Source organism: Notolabrus celidotus, chromosome 22 (assembly GCF_009762535.1).
Source record: "Notolabrus celidotus isolate fNotCel1 chromosome 22, fNotCel1.pri, whole genome shotgun sequence".
Lineage (NCBI taxonomy): Eukaryota > Metazoa > Chordata > Actinopteri > Labriformes > Labridae > Notolabrus > Notolabrus celidotus.
This window is the reverse complement of record NC_048293.1, coordinates 25,372,227-25,395,655: the sequence shown is the minus strand read 5'-3', so window position 1 is coordinate 25,395,655 and position 23,429 is coordinate 25,372,227. Positions and strand designations below refer to the sequence as shown.

General features: G+C 41.1%; 1 protein-coding gene across 1 annotated transcript in view; it reads right to left on the bottom strand.

Annotated features, from left to right (window-relative positions):
* eif2ak3 (eukaryotic translation initiation factor 2-alpha kinase 3) overlaps positions 1 to 22,084 on the bottom strand; it is a 45,533-nt gene extending 23,449 nt beyond the window's left edge. The window contains exons 1-2 of the mRNA XM_034675127.1: positions 21,552 to 22,084; positions 6,487 to 6,616 (exon numbers count right to left, since the gene is read on the bottom strand). Of these exons, the coding sequence (XP_034531018.1) occupies positions 6,487 to 6,616; positions 21,552 to 21,853 (432 nt within the window). The 5' untranslated portion in view covers positions 21,854 to 22,084. The remainder of the gene's footprint in view (positions 1 to 6,486; positions 6,617 to 21,551) is intronic.
* Positions 22,085 to 23,429: the final 1,345 nt, after the last annotated feature.

Genomic DNA, 23,429 nt, shown 5'->3' with positions numbered 1-23,429 from the left:
GTTCATTAAGCGTCCACTTGAGGCTGGCACAGGAAACCACATACACACCCATTCAAAGAAGCATAAATTAAACATGTTTACAGCCTGGTTCAAAAAATTAATAAAGGTCTAAGTAGCTAATTTCTCTCTCGGCACAATTTTATTATAACTTGTTGTTTTTGAAGATATAACATGTACGAGTTTTGCCCAAATAAAGGCATGGCTGACTTGATTGACAGGCAGGAACACTGTAGTTGTTAGCGAAAAGGGTAAAGGCCCGCCTCCTTACGTAACACAACCTTGGACGAAGTTGGGTTGAGTTCAGCATTTCCAATATGGCACCCGCCGACGATTGGCTTCAGGAACAGATGGGTGACGTCACAGATACTACGTCCATTTATTTATACAGTCTATGGTTGAAACAAGCAGTGAAGTCCACATTTTAACTCCACTACAGGGCCTTAAAACTGTCACAACTCAGGACTTTGTAGTTACAAAGACTTTGCAGCGTTTTTTTCCTCTTGTGGGCTGATTCACTTTGTTATTCAGGAGCTGTCAAAAGCTGTCCGGCTTTATGAAAGTCACTAAGGAAGGCGTTAAAGTTCAGTGATTGAAAATGCAGACGACACGATAAGACAGGGAGGACTTCACGAGGGACTTTAAGGTTTTACTTTCCTGCTCAAGAGGAAGAGGAAGTTCCCATGAATCAACTTTTATCTACAATATTCTGTGCGCAAATCTTTAAGTAGAAAAAGACGAGGATTGATTGAAATACATGAATCAAACTACATTTAAAGAGGATTCAAAGGTCTTGCTGTAAGTGCTGTTGAACGAGAGTCAAACTCACAGTGTCACTGATTTGATGTCTTTTGGCATCACATCTGAGACAGCATTACTTTCCCACTGGACCCGGATATTTGATGGCTGTGTGAATCTACATATTTCAACCTTAGAGCATCGAGGCCTCAAAGCTTCCAGATATCCTGCGAGCTAACGCTGCAAAAGAGTGCATTCCATTAAAATGTAAATCTGTTGCTCTGCCAGTTGGAATAAACTTCCTCAAAATGATCTGCTGCATTGGAAGAGGATGTATTTTTCCCCAACATGTGATTGGATATTGCTGCTCTGGCTTCAGTCTTATTATAATATAAACATTCTTTGAACTCATGCTGAACAATCGCCCACCCCCACTCTGTTATCTGTGTTTGTGTTACATTAATGAGGTCATTCATTGGGTTTAAATTTATATTACATCTTAACAAGGACAAAATTCTCAATAAGGAAACAGCTGAGGGATTCAATTCCATGTTTCTTAATTTGAGGAAAAATTACATGAAATATTCAGAAGGATGTATCTATTAAAAAATATTCTAAGTGCTTAAAAAAAATCCGTCCTCTCAGCAGAAACATGGAGTGTTTTTTTCCCCTCTTGCTGCAAATTCCCTCCGCCGATTAATTTTACAGAAGACCCATTCAAGTCTTACCCCCTTTTATTTTTGAATGTGAGGATGCACCCCTCTCCCTCTCCCTCTCTGCTGCGCTCTCTGGGAGTCATTCACTTATTTCAGATACTCATGTGTTGTGGGGAGCGTTCAGTGCACGGCTTTAATGTGCGGTCTGTTTTTGCACTTAGGCGTATTAATCATGATTCAGCGTCAGTACGTGGTTATTAGTGTGGTTTCGGGCGTGCTGCACTTTTTTCTTAATGGGCGCATTCATCCTAACAAGGAGAAGCAGCTGATGATTATTTGATTAGTAATCCTGTCATCGTATTTCCACTCTGGGGGAATGTGTAGGTGTAAGGGGGGGTGTGTAGGTTCAGAGGAGGGGGTTGGATAGTTTTGGTGTGTGTGTGTGTGTTGTTTCCGACACTCCAGCGATCCTGTCAAACAGTGTCAGCTCTCACCCGCCCCTAATGTGCCACTGTTGGCCCACGAGGCTGATGCTCTGCTTAAAGGCGGCAGACAGCATGAGACCTGTGCTGCTGCTGCTGCTGCTGCTGCTGCTGGTTTGAGCAGAACAAAACATAAACAAAGAGACTGAAAAAACAAACCAACTGCATCAACATCCAAGCAGGCGGGAGGACGGATCGACTTTCTGCCAAAAATATCGCCCGTCTGGCTTTTTTCATTTCCGTCGCCGCGCTGGAAGAATTATTGCTTGTCACATTAGTCACAGCGAGGCGATCAATCGTTAGTCATTGTGTAGCCATCTATCAAACTCTCATTCATTCACGCAGCATGCCAGCAGAGGTGTGTGTGTGTGTGTGTGTGTGTGTGTGTGTGTGTGTATTGTCTATTCAGTGATGACATCATCTTTGGTCTGAGGCATTACCTCACCCTCTCTGATCTGATCCCCCCCCCCCCCCCCCCTCTTCTTCTTTATCCCTTTAGCCCTCCAGCATGACTCACTCCACGTTGGCACTCACTTCCTCTTTGTAACCCCCCCCTGCTCCACCCTTCACCCCCTCTCTGATGCCCCCCAGCAACTCTTGGCTTTTTGAAGTGATGGCTTCTTTTTCTGCAGACAATGCTGTTTGTGGCTCTGCTGTCCCTCATTTCACTACACAAAAAAAAAAGGAAAGGAAAACACACACATACGCACTCCCCAGGAAGCAGCAGGTGACTGGTTGCTTCCTCCTCGGCACGTCGAGGCCAGCCAATGACACGGCGGCAGAACCCCCCCAGCCTCTAATCACCGAGCAGACTCGTGTCTCAGGGACCCGGCAAGCACCAATGAAACCATTGCTGTGTGCTAAGGAGGCACTGGGTGGGGTGGGGTAGGGGGGTTGTTGTGGTAGTGATGGTAGTAGCCGGTGGCGGTCCCCCCCCCACCGCCATCGACTCAGACACAATAACACACACAGGGCAGACAGTCATCCCAGGTTACAGAGGGCAGAGAGGCTAGATTTAAAATTACATAAAGTACAAGGGCATAATCAAAACAACTCATACACACACTCACACACACTCACACACACAAACACACACAACAGGTCCCTGGGGATAATAACAAGTGACGTCACAGCCAGTCACCAGGTTCAGAGCTGACAGGCATCTCTCCTCGATCCGCTCTGTCAGCCAAATGAAAGCCAACAGGTGAAAACACACGGATGGGAGCCCAACATACACACACTCACACACACATATAAACAGAGTCAGCATCCGCTGTCACAACATGAGCACACTGCAGGATGACAGGAGGACGTTACGCGTGCCTGTCTGTGAATTTCCAGACACTCTGTATGAAGTCTCACACACCTGTCCTACTAGAGGCTTCAAAAGAAAGAGTGAGAAAACTCTGATTCTGTGCTTCACTGTTTTTATCTGACTATTTATAACATTCAGATACTTCTACATATTACATTTCCTAAAGATCACTTGTTTTAAATGCTAATATATCTCATTTTAAGTTGCAAAAGTCTCCAAAGCAAATCTATTTTACTGTCTGACTGCAAGCTCTTTAAACAGCCGGTTCATCTCAGGCTTGTTACGCCTCTGTCATGCCTCGCCGTCTGTGTACAAGGCACAGAGGCAGGGGGAAGTCTGTCTGCTGTTGAGCCAGCAGCAGAGGTAGCAACAGAGGCGAAGAGGCGTCTGTGTACAGGCAGAGCCAAGAGTGTAAAAATATAAAGAACATTTAACTTAAAAAACATGTTTTGATCATGTTGGTAAATAGTGTGAGATCTTGGAAGTTGTTTTTTAATATCTGAACAACTTTGGCCACTACATTATGTTCTCGGATAGAAGATATTTTGGTCTCCTTTTGTCTTTTTTTTTTACACTTTATGATTTTGATTTTTGGGAAACACTCATAGGTGTTTAAAGACTGCCTTCCTTCCTTACTACCTTAAGTGTAGCCTCTGGTATCCTTTTATGGTTTCCCAATGATGGGGGGTTGAGAGATGCCTTCCCTTATAATTGCATATTTTATTCATTATTTTTTTGAATGGTTACAAATATAGTAATTTAAGGCACAGTGTGTAGAAATGGGAATATTTAGCGATACACAGTGCTCAGATTCTAGATTGAAACTCATTCGTCGCTGAACAAGAAGCTGCTGTGATGCATGATAAGTATGATCCTCCCTAAGTTGTGTTTACCATCAAAAGCAAACAGTCTTCTTCTTTCGTCCTCCAACTGGTGCATTTATCCACCCACTTAATAAACACTAAAACCTGCATGTTACTAGTTTGTCTATTGTGTGTGTTACTGTACTTTAACTCCACCTGTCCCATTGAAAGTTACTAACCATAGACTTTTGTGGAGTCCCTGAGCTCCCTTGTCTCGTAGGTTCCTCTGAGCTGCCGTGGATGTCAGCTCTCTCTCTTATTCTCCTCCGTCCCTCTTTCAAACCCCAACTCAGTCCAGGCAGATGTCTGTGTCTAACATGAGTCTGGTCCTGCTGGAGATATCTGCCTGTTAAAGGAAGTTTGTCCTTGCCACTGTAACTTGCTAAATACTGCGAGGTGTAATACTCATGGTGGATTAAGATGAGATCAGACTGGGTCTTATCCTGTCTTGATGATGGGACTTTGTTAACAACTTAACATAGAGTACAGTCTAGACCTGCTCTGTTTGTAAAAGGGTCTTGAGATAACGTTTGTTGTGATTTGGCGCTGTATAAATAAAGATTGATTGATTCTGTAGGAATGAGGCAGCCTCAGAAAAAGGGAACCTGCTCCTTTAATTATATTAAAGGCTCATTCTAAGTTAATTAAAACAAGCTATTTTTATATTCAGGTGATTATACATTAATTTAAACCTACTTATAATATTATATTCCATTTCAACCAAGTCTGTAAGTTTTTCCTTTTACCTGGATAAAGGGATTTGTGAAAGTTTTTGCACTTCTATGTGTTATAAAGCAACTTAAGTACATGCGTGAGACCATAGAGGCTGCTTTTATTTTCGAACAACTGAATAAATCTATAAAATGAAAGGATGAAGGCGTGTTTGATGTATGGAAAAACAAACCGCTACACGAGGAGACAAACCGAGTTGTTGTTTTTCTTTGCACCATGTGTCGAGGTCTTTGATCCGAGCATAAAGAATCACACAATCCTCCGAGTGAAGGCTTGAAAAATCACAAAATTCCCCGTCTAAGAAGTGTGATATCTCGTCCCGCTTTATATTCAAGGTCAAATTTACATGCTGATGCAGCCAGAGGAGACGCTTTATTCCCTCCACTCAGTCTGTACTGTGTGAACCGTGAGTGCTCTGAGGTACCTTCAGGGGTTTCCCCCCCAAAAAAACCTCAAGAGGGACCCGAAAAAAAAAAAAAATGAATGAATGATGAATACCGATTTCCCAAACATAGCAGTTCTGAACCACGTGCCGTCAGTGAGGATGTTTTTAATTCCAAACTCACACCACAGCAGCTGATCTCACTGATTGCTCTCCTCCTTTTTAATGCTACGTTTGCTAATCACTCCAGTTTTTCATGCTAATTGGCTCGCTCTAAAGAAACACTAATACGGGAGGTTTTAAAAACAGGAGTGAGGTTTTTCTATAACGAGTTATATCCTAGCTGCTATAATTGGATGGTGGAAGATTTTGTGCATTTTTATATTTGGAGCAAAGCGCTTTTAATTCTCCTCTGTGAGCTTTAAGAAAACAGGCTGGGTTTGGCTCTTCAGCTGTGTTATCAAATAAATCACCACAACACGCTCTTTTTAAAGGGGAAAAACACACCTGTCAGAAACTATTAAACTCCATGAAACAGTTCTAGTTTATGCTTTTTTAATCTCACACCCGACCACTCGAGCAGAGACTTCATTACTCTCGAACTCGCCTCCCTAACACCAGCAGACAAACATTAATCTGATCTCAGCAGCCACCCAGACCCTTGTTAGCATCAGAGGCTTTTTCCCCGAGGCTAAACCCCTCGCATCCACAGAGCGAGTCCACATCAAAGTGAACCACGAGCAAGTCTCCAGCCTGCATCTCGGAGAGAGAGAGAGCGAGGCTCTGGTCTCGCTGTGGGCTACATTTCTCTTTTCAGCGTGTCGGTGTGGGCGGTTAAAGCTTCTGTATGCATGTACAGACGAGGGTGTCTCTGTGCTCGTATGTGTAAACCAATACAGCCAACAAAGAGGCTAATCCTCCAGGCGATACAGATACTCTCAGATTCATGTGGGGGTGTGCAGTATGTCTGCTGTGTATTGTGTATATGAAATGGATGTAAGCAACAGCAACCCTTGGCTGGATGTTCAAAGTGCACAGAGTTCAATTGCTGGGCTTACAGTCTATATAGAATGAAAGCCAGGAGGGACAGCGTTTGTTTTGAGGCCAATACTCCGACGAGTCTGCATCCTTAACCTCAGACTGACACATCACGGCTGCAGGAAACGACTTCTTTGTGCGCTCGTAGATTTTAATCAGTTGAAAATGTTTGTTTGACCTGTTTAAGTGGCTGTCGATGACCTTTGTACAGTAAGAGAGATTCTCTGTATCATAAATATACCAAGTGTGTTTGTTATGGAAGGAAAAAGTCGTGCTGTAGTACCTCAGGTTTGCTGAGGCTGGAGGAAACCAGGCACCCTGAGCCAACATCCAGGTCCCACTGCTTCATGCCCTGGTTGTGAGGATCCAGAGCAGAGATCCTCCCATCCAGGGTGCTGATGATCACGAGGGACCTGTGGACACAACACAAACACTTCAACAATCGATCCACCACAGAGACTTTTGACAGCTTTACATCGCCCTATAGCATAGACCAGGGGTTCCCAAAGTGTGGGTCGCTTGCCAGATAGTAGATTCTACCTTACACTTGTCAAAGATGGTTTCTGCAGTAACAAATGACCCCAGTGTCGTCCCTTAACGCTGAGGTTAAGTTTAACACAGCAGAGATGAAGAATAGCTCAGTGGTGTGCACATGCTTTCTTTCCTCCTCTCGTCCTCACCCTTGTTTGATAATGAAGGTGACCTTCAACTGCAGCCAACAGCACACCTGCGCTGTGACAAACCCCATCTTGTCAGCCAGTCTGTGTTGGCATGTTGATTAAAGATGAGAGACCAGAGCTGGAGATCCTTGAAACCTGATGATCAGACATCCCACTTATCACCGCTTCTTTCATTAAAAATGCAGCATGAACAAACACGTGTAATCTCCGGGTAGTTAGGGAAGCAAAACAGATTTGTTGAATTTGGCTGCAAACAAGGCTGAGGTAAAAACACCCGGGGCTACAAGAACTGGTAACCATGCAGGAAGTGCAAGTGCTGGGTGAATCAATAAACTATCCCAAAACAACACATTAGACTATTTTACAATCACTTGTATCAGGAGGAACTAGAGCTGAGCGATATTGAAAAAAAGCTGTCATGATAAAAATGTTCATATCAATCGATATCGATAATTATCAAGATAAATGTCAAATCATGATTTCATTTGGTCCTGAGTGAAAGTTGTTAGCTTGTAACTGGATTTCTTTCTCTGATAAGGTTCTTGAATGCCTCATTTCTGACGGTGCTAACAGGAAGCAGGTCTTTTGTGTAAGATCAGATTTTCACGATGGTCACGGTGGACATTAAACATGTTAGAAATGCACAGCAGAAGTTGTCTCTGTGATCATCCTTTACCCACATCCTGAAAGTTTATCTAATGAAGTGTATTAAGTTAAAAGTTAACGCAGAGTCGACAAAGTGATAGACTAAAATAGTGATACTAGATAGTGATCACTAAAATAGTAACAAACTTCCTGACATTAACCCCAGAAGAGAAACTGTCAGTTCTCCTGGGGGAAGGGTCAGCAGCTCCTCTGGCTGCTAAATATGTGTCTGCCTGTCACAGCCTGAGGGACACACCATCCCATAATATTTGATTTTAGGTGAAGGTTTTATGAGCATACTGCATCAAGTGAGGACATTGAGATATGCTGTATGGGTGACACCATTGTCTATTAACGTGTATAAAATATGTAATATATATATTATGTAATGAATATATATGTAATGTATGTGTATAAATCTTATGTGCTTTGGCAACAACATGTCTTTGTTCATGCCAATAAAGCAAATTGAATTGAAATTGACTAATGACTCTGCTTTGAGTTGCTAGTTTTCTTCAGTGTCGCTGTCGCTCGTTTCAGCTGTGTTTACATTCCACTCCAAACATCTTTAAGCCCCGCCTACTTCTCACCCTGCGACATGATTGGCTGTTCAATGACATCTTCTACTTCTGTTTCATGTTGGATGGCAACTAAGATTCAAGGCTCATTAGCGCCCCTTCCTTTTCCAGTGGCTGGAGGGGTGTAATTACAGGTTTAAATATATCACATTTTTATTTTTAAAGTTATATTTATTTATTTTTTTAAGTTATATATATATATATTTTTTAATTATATTTAATTTTTTTTTTTTTTTTTTGGGGGGGGGGGCTTTTTGCCTTTATGACAGGACAGCTGAAGAGAGACAGGAAATGTGGGGAGTAGAGAGAGGGGGAAGACATGCAGCAAATTGCCGCGGCCAGGAGTCAAACCGGCGACCTCTACGACGAGGACTATAGCCTCTGTATGTGGGGCGCTTAGACCGCTAGGCCACCAGCACCCTGAACATTTCTTATATTTATATTGAGAAAAATTATATCTTGCTACAGTTGAAGAGAGACAGGAAATGTTGGGAGTAGAGAGTGGGGGAAGACATGCAGCAAATGGCCCCGGCCAGGAGTTGAACCGGCAACCTCTGCATCAAGGACTATAGCCTCTGTATATGGGGCGCTTAGACCACTAGGCCACCAGCACCCTGAACGTTTCTTATATTTATATTGAGAAAAATTATATCTTGATAGTAATCTTTGCCAAATTATCGCCCAGCCCTGGGAGGAACCACCTGGGACAGTCTCTCAATTAAAACAAAGACAAAACAACATCAGATAAGACTCCCTTCTTTTAATTACGTCCTTGTGTTATAAACAGAGAACCTGTTTGTTAACCTGACTGAGGATGGGAGGAGAAGCACCTCACTGATGATGACGCTCTGCAGCAGATGGTAACACTGACTGTTAACAGCACACGGGGGATTTAACATGGTTACTTTTCACAGGCTTACAACTGTTATTACTGCCATAAAATCATCCTCATTTACATGTAAAACCATCTTTTATATGTTTTGACAAAGGCTGTGTCTTATTTAGCGTCGACGGATTGTTCAGTGACATTCGGGATTAGTCTTGGCTGTCTTCTGGGCTCTCAAACATTGGCTGAATATTCACAAATATTGGCTCGACTGCCCGAAACGACAGCTCAGAGAAAGAGCATATCAGTTCTGTAAAGACGGACCAATCCTCATAGATCTGTGTCATTTCACTTCAAGTTGAAGCACAACAATGATGAAACCACCACTTAAGCTTATGTGGAAGTTTGTCCATCCATCACTGGTACACCAAGGGAGATGATAAAACTCATGTCTACAATGATGACATAGTTGGACATGTTTAACTTAATAGGGACGAATCAATCAGCCTATCATGGTGGACCCAACTCAGTCTCAGCAGATGTGTGTCCAACATGAGTCTGGTCCTGCTGGAGGTTTCTGCCTGTTAAAGGAAGTTTGTCCTTGCCACTGTAACTTGCTAAATGCTGCAAAGTGCTCTGCTCATGGTGGATTAAGATGAGATCAGACTGAGTCATGTCCGTAAGATGGGACAGGATCTGATTCTGTCTTGATGTTGGGTCTTTGTTAATAATAGATTATCTCAAATTTAGCGACAGTTTTTATGTATATTTCTTTAACAATGGATAAGAGATCATTCTACATTTGTGATGTTTTTTTTAAAGTTATATTTTTGGGCTTTTTTGCCTTTATTGACGGGACAGCTGAAGAGAAACAGGACATGTGAGGAGTAGAGAGTGGGGGGAGACCAGCCCGGAGTCGAACAGGCGACCACGTATAGAGGACTGTAGCCTCTATACGTGGGGCGCTTAGACCGCTAGGCCACCAGCGCCCCATCATTCTACATTTGTGCTGTTTTTTGGGAAGCATCTTGTGAACCCCCCCATCCATGTCTCCCTATCCCCACTTTGGGAACCACTGCTGTATATCAGGAAGTTGTGTTTTATAACCAAAAATAACAAACTCGTCCTTCTTTACTTTAAATGTTTGGTGTGTGACTCACATTGAATGCTTAAAGAGGAGCATTTTGGAAGAGGTGGTAATCTGTTAATCCCCTTGTTCAACACCTACCCTGCAGCAGAGGAGACCGTCATACAAAATGACTTTACTGGAATATCTAATCTTTCTTTTAATAGGCTTGTTCACAGTTTATATAGCGGCTCCAGCTCAAAACTCCTCATAGGGGCTTTAAAAATCTGGAGACTGATGGACAGAAAAAGAAAGTCTGACTTTATTTCCTCTGCTCTTATCCAAGTCGTGTGTTCAGGATATTAAAGGTAGATATAGAAATATTCAATGACTTTAAACTGTCTTTGTAAATGATGGTGGGTGTGTTTTCTATACATTTAATTGAGATGCATCGCTGGCAGAGACAGAGTGCAGCCAAAAATAAGATGCTGGTGTTGAAGATGCTTTCCCTGTGATGATAAATAGGCTTAGGATCTCACAGAGCACCTAAGAGCTTTACCCCTGAGGAAGGTTCTTTTTTAAACTCCGCCTGTGATGGATGGTGGTGATGTAGGTTTTCCTCTATCGGTAGTAAAGTACAGATCCTTTTAAATCAGTGTTACTCCTCTCCAGCTGCACACACACACTAAGACACACACACAAAGTTCTCTTTCGTCTGTAACTCCGGGCTAAAAACAGTGACTGACTTGAATTAATCGACACATCCAAGCCCCACCCTTCGCTAACTTGGAGGGTTTTGCCGCATTGCATGTCAATCATGAGCTCTCTCTGGCAGCGGCCACCTCCTGACTATTGATTTGTATCTGTCGAGGGAAGAGGCTGTCAATGGGGCTTTTAGCTTTATTTAACCAGCGAGGGTCGGCTGAGCTCGTACGCTGTCTCTGAGCTTCCTCTGCTTCACATCCACACAGCTGGGGCCAAAAGAGCTTCCCACTGTCGGCCACTGGGGCATGTGGGGTTTTGAAACGCCTCTCTCGAGGGAAACACAGCAGAGGGAGGAGTGATTTCAAACTTGAAAACGAGAACCCGTCATCATCCATCTTTATTTACGCTCACTAATCCGTGTGTTTATTCGTGGCATCACCTGCGGGATCCATCACTTCGACTGAGCAGGTGAATTGCTACTCACTAGCTATAATCCCTTATTGATTCCACATATCGAACAGTCTTCACTAAAGAGGGAGCAGGAGCATGTTCAAGGATGTGAAAGCTTAAAACAGCTAAGAAATGGATTGTTTCCGAGGGTGCAGATCAATTTTGGGAAGGTTTTTCCTCATGTCTCACACATTCCCAGGGAGTAACAAGTCCTGCTCTGGACCCAGCTATTTGTTTCAGCTCAACCAAAGCTGCAAGATTGCATAAAAATGCAAATAAGATCGCTTAACAGTAATGAGCCATGTGTCTTTCAGCCCCATCAAAGCCAAGATTATCTCCCCAAATCTGCTCTTGGCTTTATCGGCCTCGCCACGAGCACTCGAGTGTAGAGTACTAAGAACAACATTGTTTTTTCCACACAGCCACCAATAAAAACAGAGTGCTAAAACCCTTCTCTCACCCCCTCGATTGGCTGCGAGACCCTGCCAAAAATATTAGGCTGATTGGTTGTTGCTAAGCAGTCGGCTCTCTGAGAGGGTGGAAGCTTTGGCGGGTCTTCGTCGGGGCTGGATCCGCCCCCCCCTTCGAGTCATGCTGTGAATGTAGAAGTGGAAGAAGTCAGGGAGAGCATCGAGTTCAACTTCAGAGATGAGAGGAGGTTGTGATAGAAGAGATAGAAGAATTTCTTATTCTGAGAGGGAGATCAAAGGGGTGTGTGACTCTTTGTACTCCAGATAAAGAAGAAGAAGAAGGAGAGGGGAGGGGTCCTGATGGGGGGGGACTTAACTCTACAACTTAGATAGTGTGATTGTAATGGAGAGAATGAGCAGCAGAGAGAGGAGGCTGCAGAAATAGTGCTAAATGAAACAATAAAAACAACTCAAACAAAACAAACTGTATCATTTAGAACTCTGGGCAATTTATTTTCCATGTCTGAGCCGGAGACTCTGCGGCTCTGCTTGTCACCGAAGGGGCGGCTTCTGCTGGAGTGACAGACGCAGGCGATGGAGATGATGAAGAAGACGTTGGAGTGGAGTATGAAGAAGAAGAAGAAGAGTGAGTTGTGTGGCTGCCAACAGGCTGAGGGTTGTTAGCGTCCTTGCCTGTAATGCTGTCAAAGTGTCATAATAGTGCAGGGTGCTTCTTCAATCACAAAGCGTATGGCGGAGCAGGGAGCCAATTATCCTCCCTCTCACCAGACTCTCTTCTCCTCAGAGACGCTCAGCCTCAGTCTGCACACACCGGCAAAAACCGAGCTGCTGCTGCTGCTGCTGGTAAACACTCTCCATTGAAAGAATCAACCAGGATGTTTACACGGGCAGAGTCTCCAAGGAGCGAGAGCCGTACAGCCCGGCCAATAGCAACAGCCTGCAACTTCTCAGTAACCAATGGGAGCTGTGTTTTTCTCCTCGGTTAGCCAATGCACGGGGAGCTCTGCAGAGTCAGAGCCAATGGGAGGGCAGAGGAGCTTGTAACCATGCAACAGCGAGCAGCCTGGATGCACGCTGGAGTGTGGAGTTCTGCTGCCGCGCAGCTGCCAGTCAGCAGCCACCGAGAGGCAGAACAAAAATACGAGAGCATGGGGAGCACGTGGGGAGAAAGTTATGGATGCAGCGCTGAGCCGGGCCGCACCCAGCACCACCAGCAACACCAGCTGCACCAGAGCATTCCTTTTAACTGGGTTATTTCTGTAAGGGTGGCAGAAGAGGAGAGCGCTTCAAGCATTTCATTTCAGATTATTTCCTCCAAACAGGGTCCAGGAAAACAACCAGTGCATGCAAACTGCTCTGAGAAACTCTGCAGAGACCTTGAAGGCAACACCAACTTGAATATTCTTGTATCTTTAGAGCGTGAGTTGTGTTAATCCCATGATTCAATGCAGAATATTTAAAGACTTAAGCACCTGCAGGCAATAACACAGCAGGAACCCAGACGCAAACATGACTAACAAAGTCAAATATACATGAACACTAATAAGACTAGATTAAATATGCCGGTGATGTCACGCTAATCCTAAAGAGACGTTAATAATCACAGATGACATAACAGCGGCACTTAAACGCAGCTTAATATGACTTGAAGGTTTATATAACCGCCCTCCTTATCAGGTCTGAAACAAGTGATCTTTTTTATTGCTTCGGCGCCGGAGCTGAGGCGAGCTTAATGAGTGACAGACCTGAGGTATTCAGTCTGACATCCAGCAGGGTCACTGCAGCAGAGCAAAGGGTGTGGTTGTAGAAAAAAATAAAAAGTACAACACACTAAGAGCACTGCCATCACCCTCTCTCCCTCTCTCTCTCTCTCTCTCTCTCTCCTTCTTCTGCATAACTCCAATCCTCTCTCTCACACACGTGGTAAAATCCAAACTCTATGGCGCCACGCTCCTGCTCCCTGATTGGCCGCCCTAGAGTTCCGATGCGAGGATCTGATTCGTTGTTGCTAAGCAGTGAACAGCCACCGAGAGTGAAAACAAGACAGCGTGGTCCTACTAACTAGCAGCTAACTCTTGTTTTCATCCGTCTCCCCCTCCCTCCCTTCCCTTCCTCTCTCTCTGAGCATCCCACCTTTTTGCCTCTGCCCCACCCATACTGCAGTGCTGCAGGATGGGTCCTGCCGGCTTACCAAAATAGCCACTGACCTAATAAATTCACTCCTCTTGGTGATTATATTCACAGCCAGTGTTGTTTTGCATCCCTTTAATGAAGAGCTGGTTACTATTTCTGTCTCTGGACGCGGTTATGAAACAAACAGCTCAAAATATGAGCCATGTGTGCACTTTTTAGGAGTCAAGAAGTCAGGGACAAAGACAGGAAAGGTCATGATATCTCATAAACAACAGCAACTAGTTCACTTCTGCAGCACTCATTGAGTCCAGAAGAACATCATATAAAGAAATAAACATAAGCAGACGTGAATTATTAAAGATAAAGGTTATATAAGGAGAAGACAATGAGGATAAATGAGGTTATATAAGCTTGTTTGAAGGGCTACTTGTAATACATCCAGACCTCTCTACTGTAAAACTATGCGCTCAGAGTTTGAAGAACTGAGTTTGAAGTGCTGGATTAAACTTCCCAGAGGGAGTTCAATCCTCTTCATCTTGACCTGTTATTTTGGGGACACTTTCTATTAATAAAACCCACAACATCTCCCTGGTTACAGAGAGAGGAGGACTGAAACAAAGTGAGGAAAAAACAACTAGGCAATGAACTCTCCCCTGTTAAAAAAAAAAAAAGGATAAAAAAAATCTCCTCCTCCTCCTCTACCTAACTATAGCCAGACCCATGCGGCGGACTCAAATTCTGAGCACTAGCCCTTCTCTCCGACGCAATTGGCCAACATGTCACCCAGCTTGGCCGATTGGCTGTTGCTAAGCAGTAGGCTGGTGGGAGCCAGGCGGCGAGCACGTCGGCCCAGAAGAGCTGTTGCTGCTACAAGGCCCTGAGGGGGGTGTGTGGAGTGTAAGGGGGGTGGGGTGGGGGGTACAGAGGGTAGGGGGTAGGGTGGCGGCGGGGGTAGCAAGTTCAAACAAAGATGCTGTCCTCTCTCCTCTCACCTCCAAGTGCTCCCACAGGTGCTGGAGGCCCCAGTGGAGCACACTCGCTCCTCGCTGGCGGTATCAAACTTGGCAGCACCGTCACATGCATGATTTACACACACACACACACACACACATGCACACACACACGCACTACGACAGGTGTAAACACCAAGTCTCCAGAGTGGAGTTTGTAACATATAGAAGGCAGCATAAAGGTGAGGTGACAGCCGTCAGCAGACATGAGAGCAGCTCTCGTCTCAATCTGATTCGGGATCAAAGAGAACATCTAGAATATTTATAGATGACAGGGAAAAGAGGGCGGCGGAGGGAGCGCGGCGAGGGAGAAGAAAAAACAACCGCGACTGACAGAAAGTTAAAAACGTTGACATGTGAGCGGAGACTGTTTTTCAAGCGGTCCGCATGAGATGTTTTCAAGAGAGAGAGAGTTTGAAGTGTTCGCTCTAAAATCTCATTTAGAAGGAAATAAAAGGGCTTCACTGGAGGTCCGGTATTTTGGAAACACAGAGAGACGCAGGCTGGGAGAGGTATGATATCGTCAACAAAGCACTGAAGTTTATTTGTTTTGAACTTGGCGTTACGAGTCTACTTTACATAATGACTTCACAAACATCCTGTAGAGGAGTTCCTCGGGTCAAAGTGTGAGGGGTTGTTGTTGTTGGATGAGGTCTGTTTGAGGTGGAACAGTTAGAGCTGCAGGTAAAGGTCACAGAGGAGGGCGATGATATGCTTTTAAAGGACTGATGCCTTTACAGACTTGCTTTTATGTGACTTCTTCCTTCTAACTGCTTTTACTTCTATTTTATTTTTTGGCTTTTATCCAATTAAATAATTGTTTTAAATTTTATTGTATTATTTTATTTGATTATCTATTGTTTTGATTTTTGATTTTATTTATTATTTTAATTTTTTAAATGTTATTGTCCTTTTAATGCTTTTATTTACTTATCCATTTTAATTTCTTTATTTTATTTACATATCCATTTTTATTTATTTATTTATCTTTGAAAAACCTATTAAATAATGATTTACTTCTTTTTTTATTTTTAGCTTATATTCCAACTAATTAATTGTTTTAAATTTTATTTCATTATTTGATTTGGTTATTTATTGTTGGAATTTATTTTTATTTTTTCCATTTATTATTCTAATTTTCCAAATTTATCCTTTTCACTTTTTCTAAATGTCCCAATGTGATGTCGTCCTCTCATTCCAAAAACCTCTTTTATTGTACTTTTAATGCATTTATTTATTTATTTATTTATTTATTTATCAATTCTTATCTATTTATTTTTATTTATTTATCCTTAAAAAAAACTCTTAAACAATGATTTACTTCTTTTTCATTTTTTAGCTTTTATCCAACTAATTAATTGTTTTATATTTTATTTGATTATTTATTGTTTGAATTTTTTTTCATTTATTATTTTAATGTTCCTAAATTATCCTTTCACTTTTTCTAAATTTTCTCAATGTGATGTCGTCCTCTCATTCCAGAAACCTCTTTTATTGTCCTTTTAATGCTTTTATTTACTTATCATTTTTATTTATTTACTTGTATTTATCTTATTTATTTATCCATTTTTATTTGTATTTATTTATTTATCCATTTTTATGTATTTATTTTATTTATGTATCCATTTTTATTTATTTATTTGATTTACTTATCCTTTTTATTTATTTATTTATTTTTATTTATTTATCCTTGAAAAACCTCTTAGAAATAATATTTTTTGATCTCTGTCACACCACTTCATCCTGTTTAGTTTATGTGTATTCTTTTTAACCTCTTGTGTTGTATTCTGTTTTGCATTGTTAAAATTCCTCCTGCCTGTCTCTCAAAAGGTTTACTTTGTAATTCAAACCATGCTTAGTTAGTCAAAGCACTTTGTTATCACTTGTTTTTAAAGGTGGTATATAAATAAAGTTATTATTATTGGATGCTTGAAGTAAAGGCAGTTACTTCTTCAACAGTTTCTGACTGTAGTAGACGTAGCTGTGAATCTCTCCAAAGTGATGGTGTGAACGTCCACACTCTCTCACACACTTTAACTCCTGCTGTAAAAGTCTTTTCTGACAATAAGGAAGTCGTATCTGTTTAAATTGGCCGGCCTACAGGGAGACGCCTAAATCATGCCTCCTCTCCTGTGACATCTTCAAAGTTGAACTCCAATCCTCCTGACAGATGGATGGAAACAGAGCATGGAGTCGGGTTTACACTCCTGGGGTGACATTAAAAGTAACGTATGTGTGAAGGAAAGGGAGAGTGAAGGATAAAGGGAATCATCTCAAGGGAGAGGCAGACCTCAACAAAGACGAGCAGACAGGGAGCCATCGAGGGTCTCGCTGTGTTTTGACATTTGGAAACACTTTTCACAACTTCATTATTTTCTCATCTCATCTGTCATGTTGTACATATGTTCCTTCATGAATTATTCACCTGTTCATTCTCGATGTATATGCCTCACAGGTTACTTTGTTAATTCTCTTTCATTGCTGACTTCAACGTGTCAGTTTGATGGCTTGTTGTTGTGTTCAAACAAAGCTGGCACGAGTAAAACGCTCTTCAGTCAGACAGTTTTAATAATGACCTCATGTGAGCTTCATAATAAAACAACACCACATGAATGTTTTGAATTTAATGAATCATAGCAAAAGACAGAAAGTGCTGCTTTTAATGTCCAATAAGGAGAGAGTATCTCAACAACTTACAGATAAAGTGATTCAAGACGACTCAAATCCAATAAGTGGTGATGAGTTGTTCTTAAAAGTAAACTAAAGACTTATCTTTTTAATCTGGCTTTTAATGAAGGGTAATTTCCCTTTAACTCTGGGCTGCATTATTACCATGGTATGATCCTATTTTCATTTATTTTATTTTAATATTTTTTATTCTATTTTATTTCATTTTATATTTATTTTTCTGGTATTCATCTGATGTTATTATAGTGGTTTTATTAAATTAAAATTTTATTTTATTTTATTCTTTATTATCATAATATATTTAATTTTACATGTATTTTTCTGGTATTTATCTGATTTTATTTTTATTTTATTTTATTCTAGCTTATTATATTATATTATATTATATTTTATTATATTATATTATATTATATTATATTATATTATATTTTATTATATTATATTATATTATATTATATTATATTTTATTATATTATATTATATTATATTATATTATATTATATTGTATATATTTTTTCTGGTATTTACCTGATTTTATTATATTGATTTTATTTCATTCATATTTTATTTTATTTTATTCTATGTTATAATATTATATTTCAGTTTATATTTATTTATCTGGTATTTACCTGATTTTATTATATTGACTTTATTTCATCCTTATTTAATTTCATTTTACTATATCTTATTATATTATATTTCATTTTATATTTATCTTTTTGGTATTTATCTGATTTTATTATAATTATATAATTTCATTTTTATTTTATTTTACTATATCTTACATCATATTTCTTTTATATTTATTTTTCTGGTATTTATATATTTATTTATTTATTTATTTATTTTATTTTTTATTTTTTCTGATATTTCTCTGATTTTATTTTATTTATTTGATTGTCATTATTTCATTTCTAAGTATTTCACATCCCTTTCCTTTCCACTTTTAAATATAGCTGTTGTTTTCTGTCTGGCTGCATGCTTGAATGTATGAAAGGTGCTATATAAATAAAACTGAGTTGAGTTGACTGTTCTAATATGAGAGAAGGACAGTGAGAGATACAGAGTGTGATAAAGTTAGAGAGGAAATTAAACCAACAGAGAGTCTGAGACTGGCTCTGTGTGGAATAGAGGCAGGAGCAGCGGCAGGGTGTGACCAGCAGCAGGATGTCACTCAGGAGTTTTTCCTGCAGCAGCCGAGGTGCCGGGTGAGGGAATAGACGGATTCTGCCAGAGTCAACTCTTCTACTAATTACTTTCGATTTCCTTTTGCTGCTTTACTGAAGATGACAGGTTCAGAGGAGCCTCATCATCCTGGAAGTCCTTGGTCATGTGTCGCCCTTGCAGCAGAGTTATTTCCCAAAGTTTGGTGATGCAGAGTGTAAACAGTAAAACAGATGTTTACTATCTGTGAGCACGAAGGTTTTTACACCTCAGTTAAATCAAGATGTGGCATATTTGAGTTTCTACTGCATCCGAATGCTCAGCAGGAATTCATATCTGACTCTTTAAAGGGTTGTCTGAGGCTTTATGTGTGCCTCAACATTACAAAGAATCTCTATTGACCAGGAGGTGCAGCAAGTTTTAGTATTTGGGTAACAAACTCCTTCAAAAGGTTGTTCAAATTCTCGACTTTGATTCAACTTTCTCCTGAAAAGCAGACAGCTCATTTAAAAAACTACACAGAGAATAACTGAGTGAACGACCTGATGTGCTTCCACACCGAAGAGGCACTGAGATCAGAACAGACTCCAGGAGCTGCTGCACAGCCGATGTTTCTGTAACAGTCTCAGTAAAAGAATAGCATGGCAGGGAGAGGTAACATCATGAGGAACACACTGCGCCAAGCATCTAAGGTGGGCGTCAAAGCTACTGTTTACCAAGGAAGACAAAATCAATGCCCTACCCACTGCACCAAGAACTGCATCTGAGTTTGGGCAGCAGGAGGAGCAGGAGAAGGAGGAAGGTCTGACAGGGCTGTGGGAACCTGTGGACTCTGTGGAGAGGAAACTTTTTGACTGGCAGGATCAGAAAACATGCCATCAGTGTGTTTGGTTGTCTTATCAAACTTCTGTTTTGTCCAACAATCACAGATCCCAGCACTCCATGCAGCAACATATGACGCCAAAACGCTCTTCCTCTCGTGCTGCAGGGCAACTCAGTCACAGCTTTTAATACCACAAACACTATCACTCTATCACTCCGTTCCTCCTCCTGCATACTCAACTGTGGTTAATTGAATAAACAGACTTCCACTTTATATGAAGTTCACTTCTCTCCTCTACTCCTCGCCGATAAGAGGAGATAAGCCGTGAAGACCGTATCTGTGTTTTTTTAAAGCGGTTAGGAATGCTTCATTTCATTTAATGTGATTCTGATGTGATAATGAATGGAGGGAAATTAACTCAACAGTTTAAGCGGAAGAATGTAGATCTGATAAGAAGCACCAGTAACAAAGCAGACTAGTTGCTGGGCCTCTCATCATACTTCTGATTTGCATAAACTTGTATTTATCCTTTAAAACCAAATGCATGATCTAACTCAGGGGTTCTTAAACTTTCTTGGCTTGTTTACCCCTTTTCAAAAAAAAACTCCAGCCAAGTACCCTCTTGTATGGCTGAGAAAAATGTTCAGGATATGAGAAATTAACAGGTATAAATGTATGCATGTGGTTTCACAGTGTCATAATAACATTGCAATGAAAGATGACACATATTCTATACTTTTGTAGTGCAATATTTTTCAGAAATAATTAAAGATTGAGGCAGCTCGTACCTTTGATGGTCCAAGGAGCCAGCCGTCTGGTCCAAGCAGTTTTGCAAATAATATATTTTATGAATATGCTCAATTTGGAAATAGAGCCCTATTTGATTTTGCATTGAAATAAAAATTAAATGCTGTTGATAAAGTTGTTTTTAATCAGATTTTTTTTTAATTTGTTGTGATGCAACTTTTAATTTTTAAATTTTTTTACATTTGTCCCATTTCACGTACCCCTTGCAGTACTCACACGTACCCCTAGGGGTATGCGTACCCCCATTAGAGAAATAGTGCCCTATTTGATTTTGCATTGAAATAAAAATTGAATGCTGTTGATAAAGTTGCTTTTAATCAGATTTTTTAATTTGTTGTGATGCAACTTTTTTTTTTTTTTTTTTGTCCCATTTCACGTACCCCTTGCAGTACTCCCACGTACCCCTAGGGGTATGCGTACCCCCATTTGAGAATCACTGATCTAACTCATTATTATCAGCATTTTATCTTAATTGGATGCACACATGTAAATATATTAAATTTTTTGTACTATTTTTTGCAATATTTCTTATTTTGTTCCCAATTCTTTAAACAAACTGTCTTATGTATTTGAATTTATAAAATATTTTAAATTTTCTTCACACTGTTAAGGAGCACCTGCAACCTGAATTTCCCACCGGGACAGCAGGTGAACTATGTCTGACAGGAGTCTGGCGTTTCCAGTTTTACCACTGGGTTCATGAACACACCATATTTCCATCATTGCAATATGACAGCTGAGGCATGTCTGATCATGACATGCGTCCGGTTCACTGTGGAAACTTTGGAAACAATCGAATGGAGGACTGACAAACACCCCCCAAAACTTTCTGGTGTATGAACAGGGGCGGGTTTTACCCTGGCATACCACAGACTACCATTAAAACCCTATATTATGTTTTGCTAAAGAAGCTAACGGTCGAACAACAGTCAAAACTCCCCAACATGTATCGAAATCACTCTTTCTCTGTGTTATTTTGGTAGCTCTGACACTGCATGACATTTATTCAATATTTTATCATGATTCTGTGAATTAAAGCTGTGATAAAAGGCGTTAAAAGACGTATCATGAGTCTGGTGAAACTCAAACATCCGAAACCACAACAAGTTTTGAACGCAGCGCTTGGGGCGGAGGGATACACTGCACAGTTCACACGACCAAGAGCGCGAGACTGGTAAACGTGTAAACCTAACTGACATTAAAGAATAACATTGAAGTGGTTCTACTTTATGTCACTTTGGAGCTTTGACAGCTCGCATTGTGGTTTGATAAGTGTCAACGTGTCACACTTCAAGAGTCAGGTGAAAGGTGTCTCACCGTTACTCTTTGATGTTTTATTTACCTTGTTTGTTGGACGTCTCCGTTACTTTCTCCATATGATTCGTCGGCTTCCGCAGTCGAGCCGTTATCGTCGTCCTCCACTGTAACGTCCGCGTATATCACCGGGGCGCCGAGGTTCTCCAGGCTCTGCTCCATGACTCTGGCACCATCTTCCCCCGAGGTCGCACTTGAACCCCGGGTGGCGGACAGCGGCTCCCTCCCGAAAGCGGAGCCCTGAGTTTGCGAGGTCCCGAATCCGATGAGGGCTTTCAGCAACAGCAGCAGGAGCACGAGGGAAGTGCCAAAGTAAAGCCCCCTTTCCATTTGTAAGACTGGCACATTAGTGAAATAAAAGATTCACATGCCAATGGCTTTGTAAATCTTAACATACAAAAACGTAAAGTGCAACGTGACTCTGCAGCTATAAAGAAAAGTCGGTTGTGTCTTGCAAAAAAAAAACGCCCTTACAAATCTGTTCTTTAAGTAAACATAAACAGCCACTGGGACACCATGTTATTCCCTTTATACTTCACTCAAGACTTGCCTTAGTAACCCTAAGCCCCGCCTTGTTTCTACACTGGGATTGGACAGTGACATCAGCGTACTCATATACCCGCTTCCGATTGGCTCTTCTGCTGTCAGTCATGCGCACTCGCATACTAAGCAGAATGTGATTGAGTCAGATGCCCGCCGCTCCAGGAGGCGGGTGTAGAACGTTCCAGCCCCCCAAACAGTGCACCTGATTGGTTAATCGAATGTATGTCAAAGCCACGCATGCGCAGTTGTTGCTGGCAAACAACGAGAGCAGAAGATGACGCAAAAACGTCCCCGATGGCGAATCCTGTTGCTGGTGTGTGATTGGTGGGATGTGTCACAGGCTGTCCAATGAGAGAGAGTGAGGATTTGAAGCAACGCTATTGGTCAGTTTTTACCCTCGCTGATTTGATGTAAGGACGTGATTGGACGCTTCAGCTGTCACTCACAAGTAGTTGTCAAGACAGTCGATGAGAAAGCATCAACGTGGCTTCACTGTAAGAGACAGTTACAGTTCCTGTTCCTGATCACGAGTTTCCTAAGTTTAGAGTAAACAAACAGAGGAGGAGTGTGGCATAATGAATGACATAATGAGTCTGTGAGAGGATACAAACATTATACTTCATTTAAAGGGAGTTTATCTAAAAATGCAGTTTATGTTAAAGTATAAAACACATGACAGTTACTTTGAATTATTCGTATGCAAGCAGACAGTTGCTCTGTTCTTTTAGGATACATTTCTAAAAAGTTATATCATACAAAAAGGACATTTTAAAGCTAGTTTTTGTAGTTAAAGTAAACTCTGCAGCTTAATGCATGTATTTCTGGCGCCATCTAGTGGCTGAAAACAGGAACTGCACAATGAACTGTAAATGTCAGTTTGCAAGCACTTCTACTGTCTTTTATATGAAAATTAGAGCTTATTCTACACTTGTTTTATAAAAGATAACCTCAGTTAGTTTCCATTTTCATTATCAAGTTACTTTGCTGACCATTTGGTTGGTTTGTTATCCTTAAAAAGGAACATTTAGACACTTTCTTGAACCAAAACAGTCACAGAAACTTCTAAATATCTCTATTCACAAAGCTAGATCTAAAATAGTATTAAAAACTGCTGCCAGAGTCACACTCACATGTTCTGGAGCTGTCCCTCTCTAAATGCGTTTGGGTCTGAGGTATTTGGAACGCTGACTATTGTATCTGGGGTAAGACTGGACCCTAATGCTTGTACTGTTTTGTTTGGTGTGTCTCCTCCTCTATCTATTCTTTCTCCTAGCCAAGAAGGACTTGTTAGCCTTTACGACTCTGTTGTCAAGAAGGTTGATATTGTTGAATTGGAAGTCCTCTGTCCCACCTTCCCATTCAA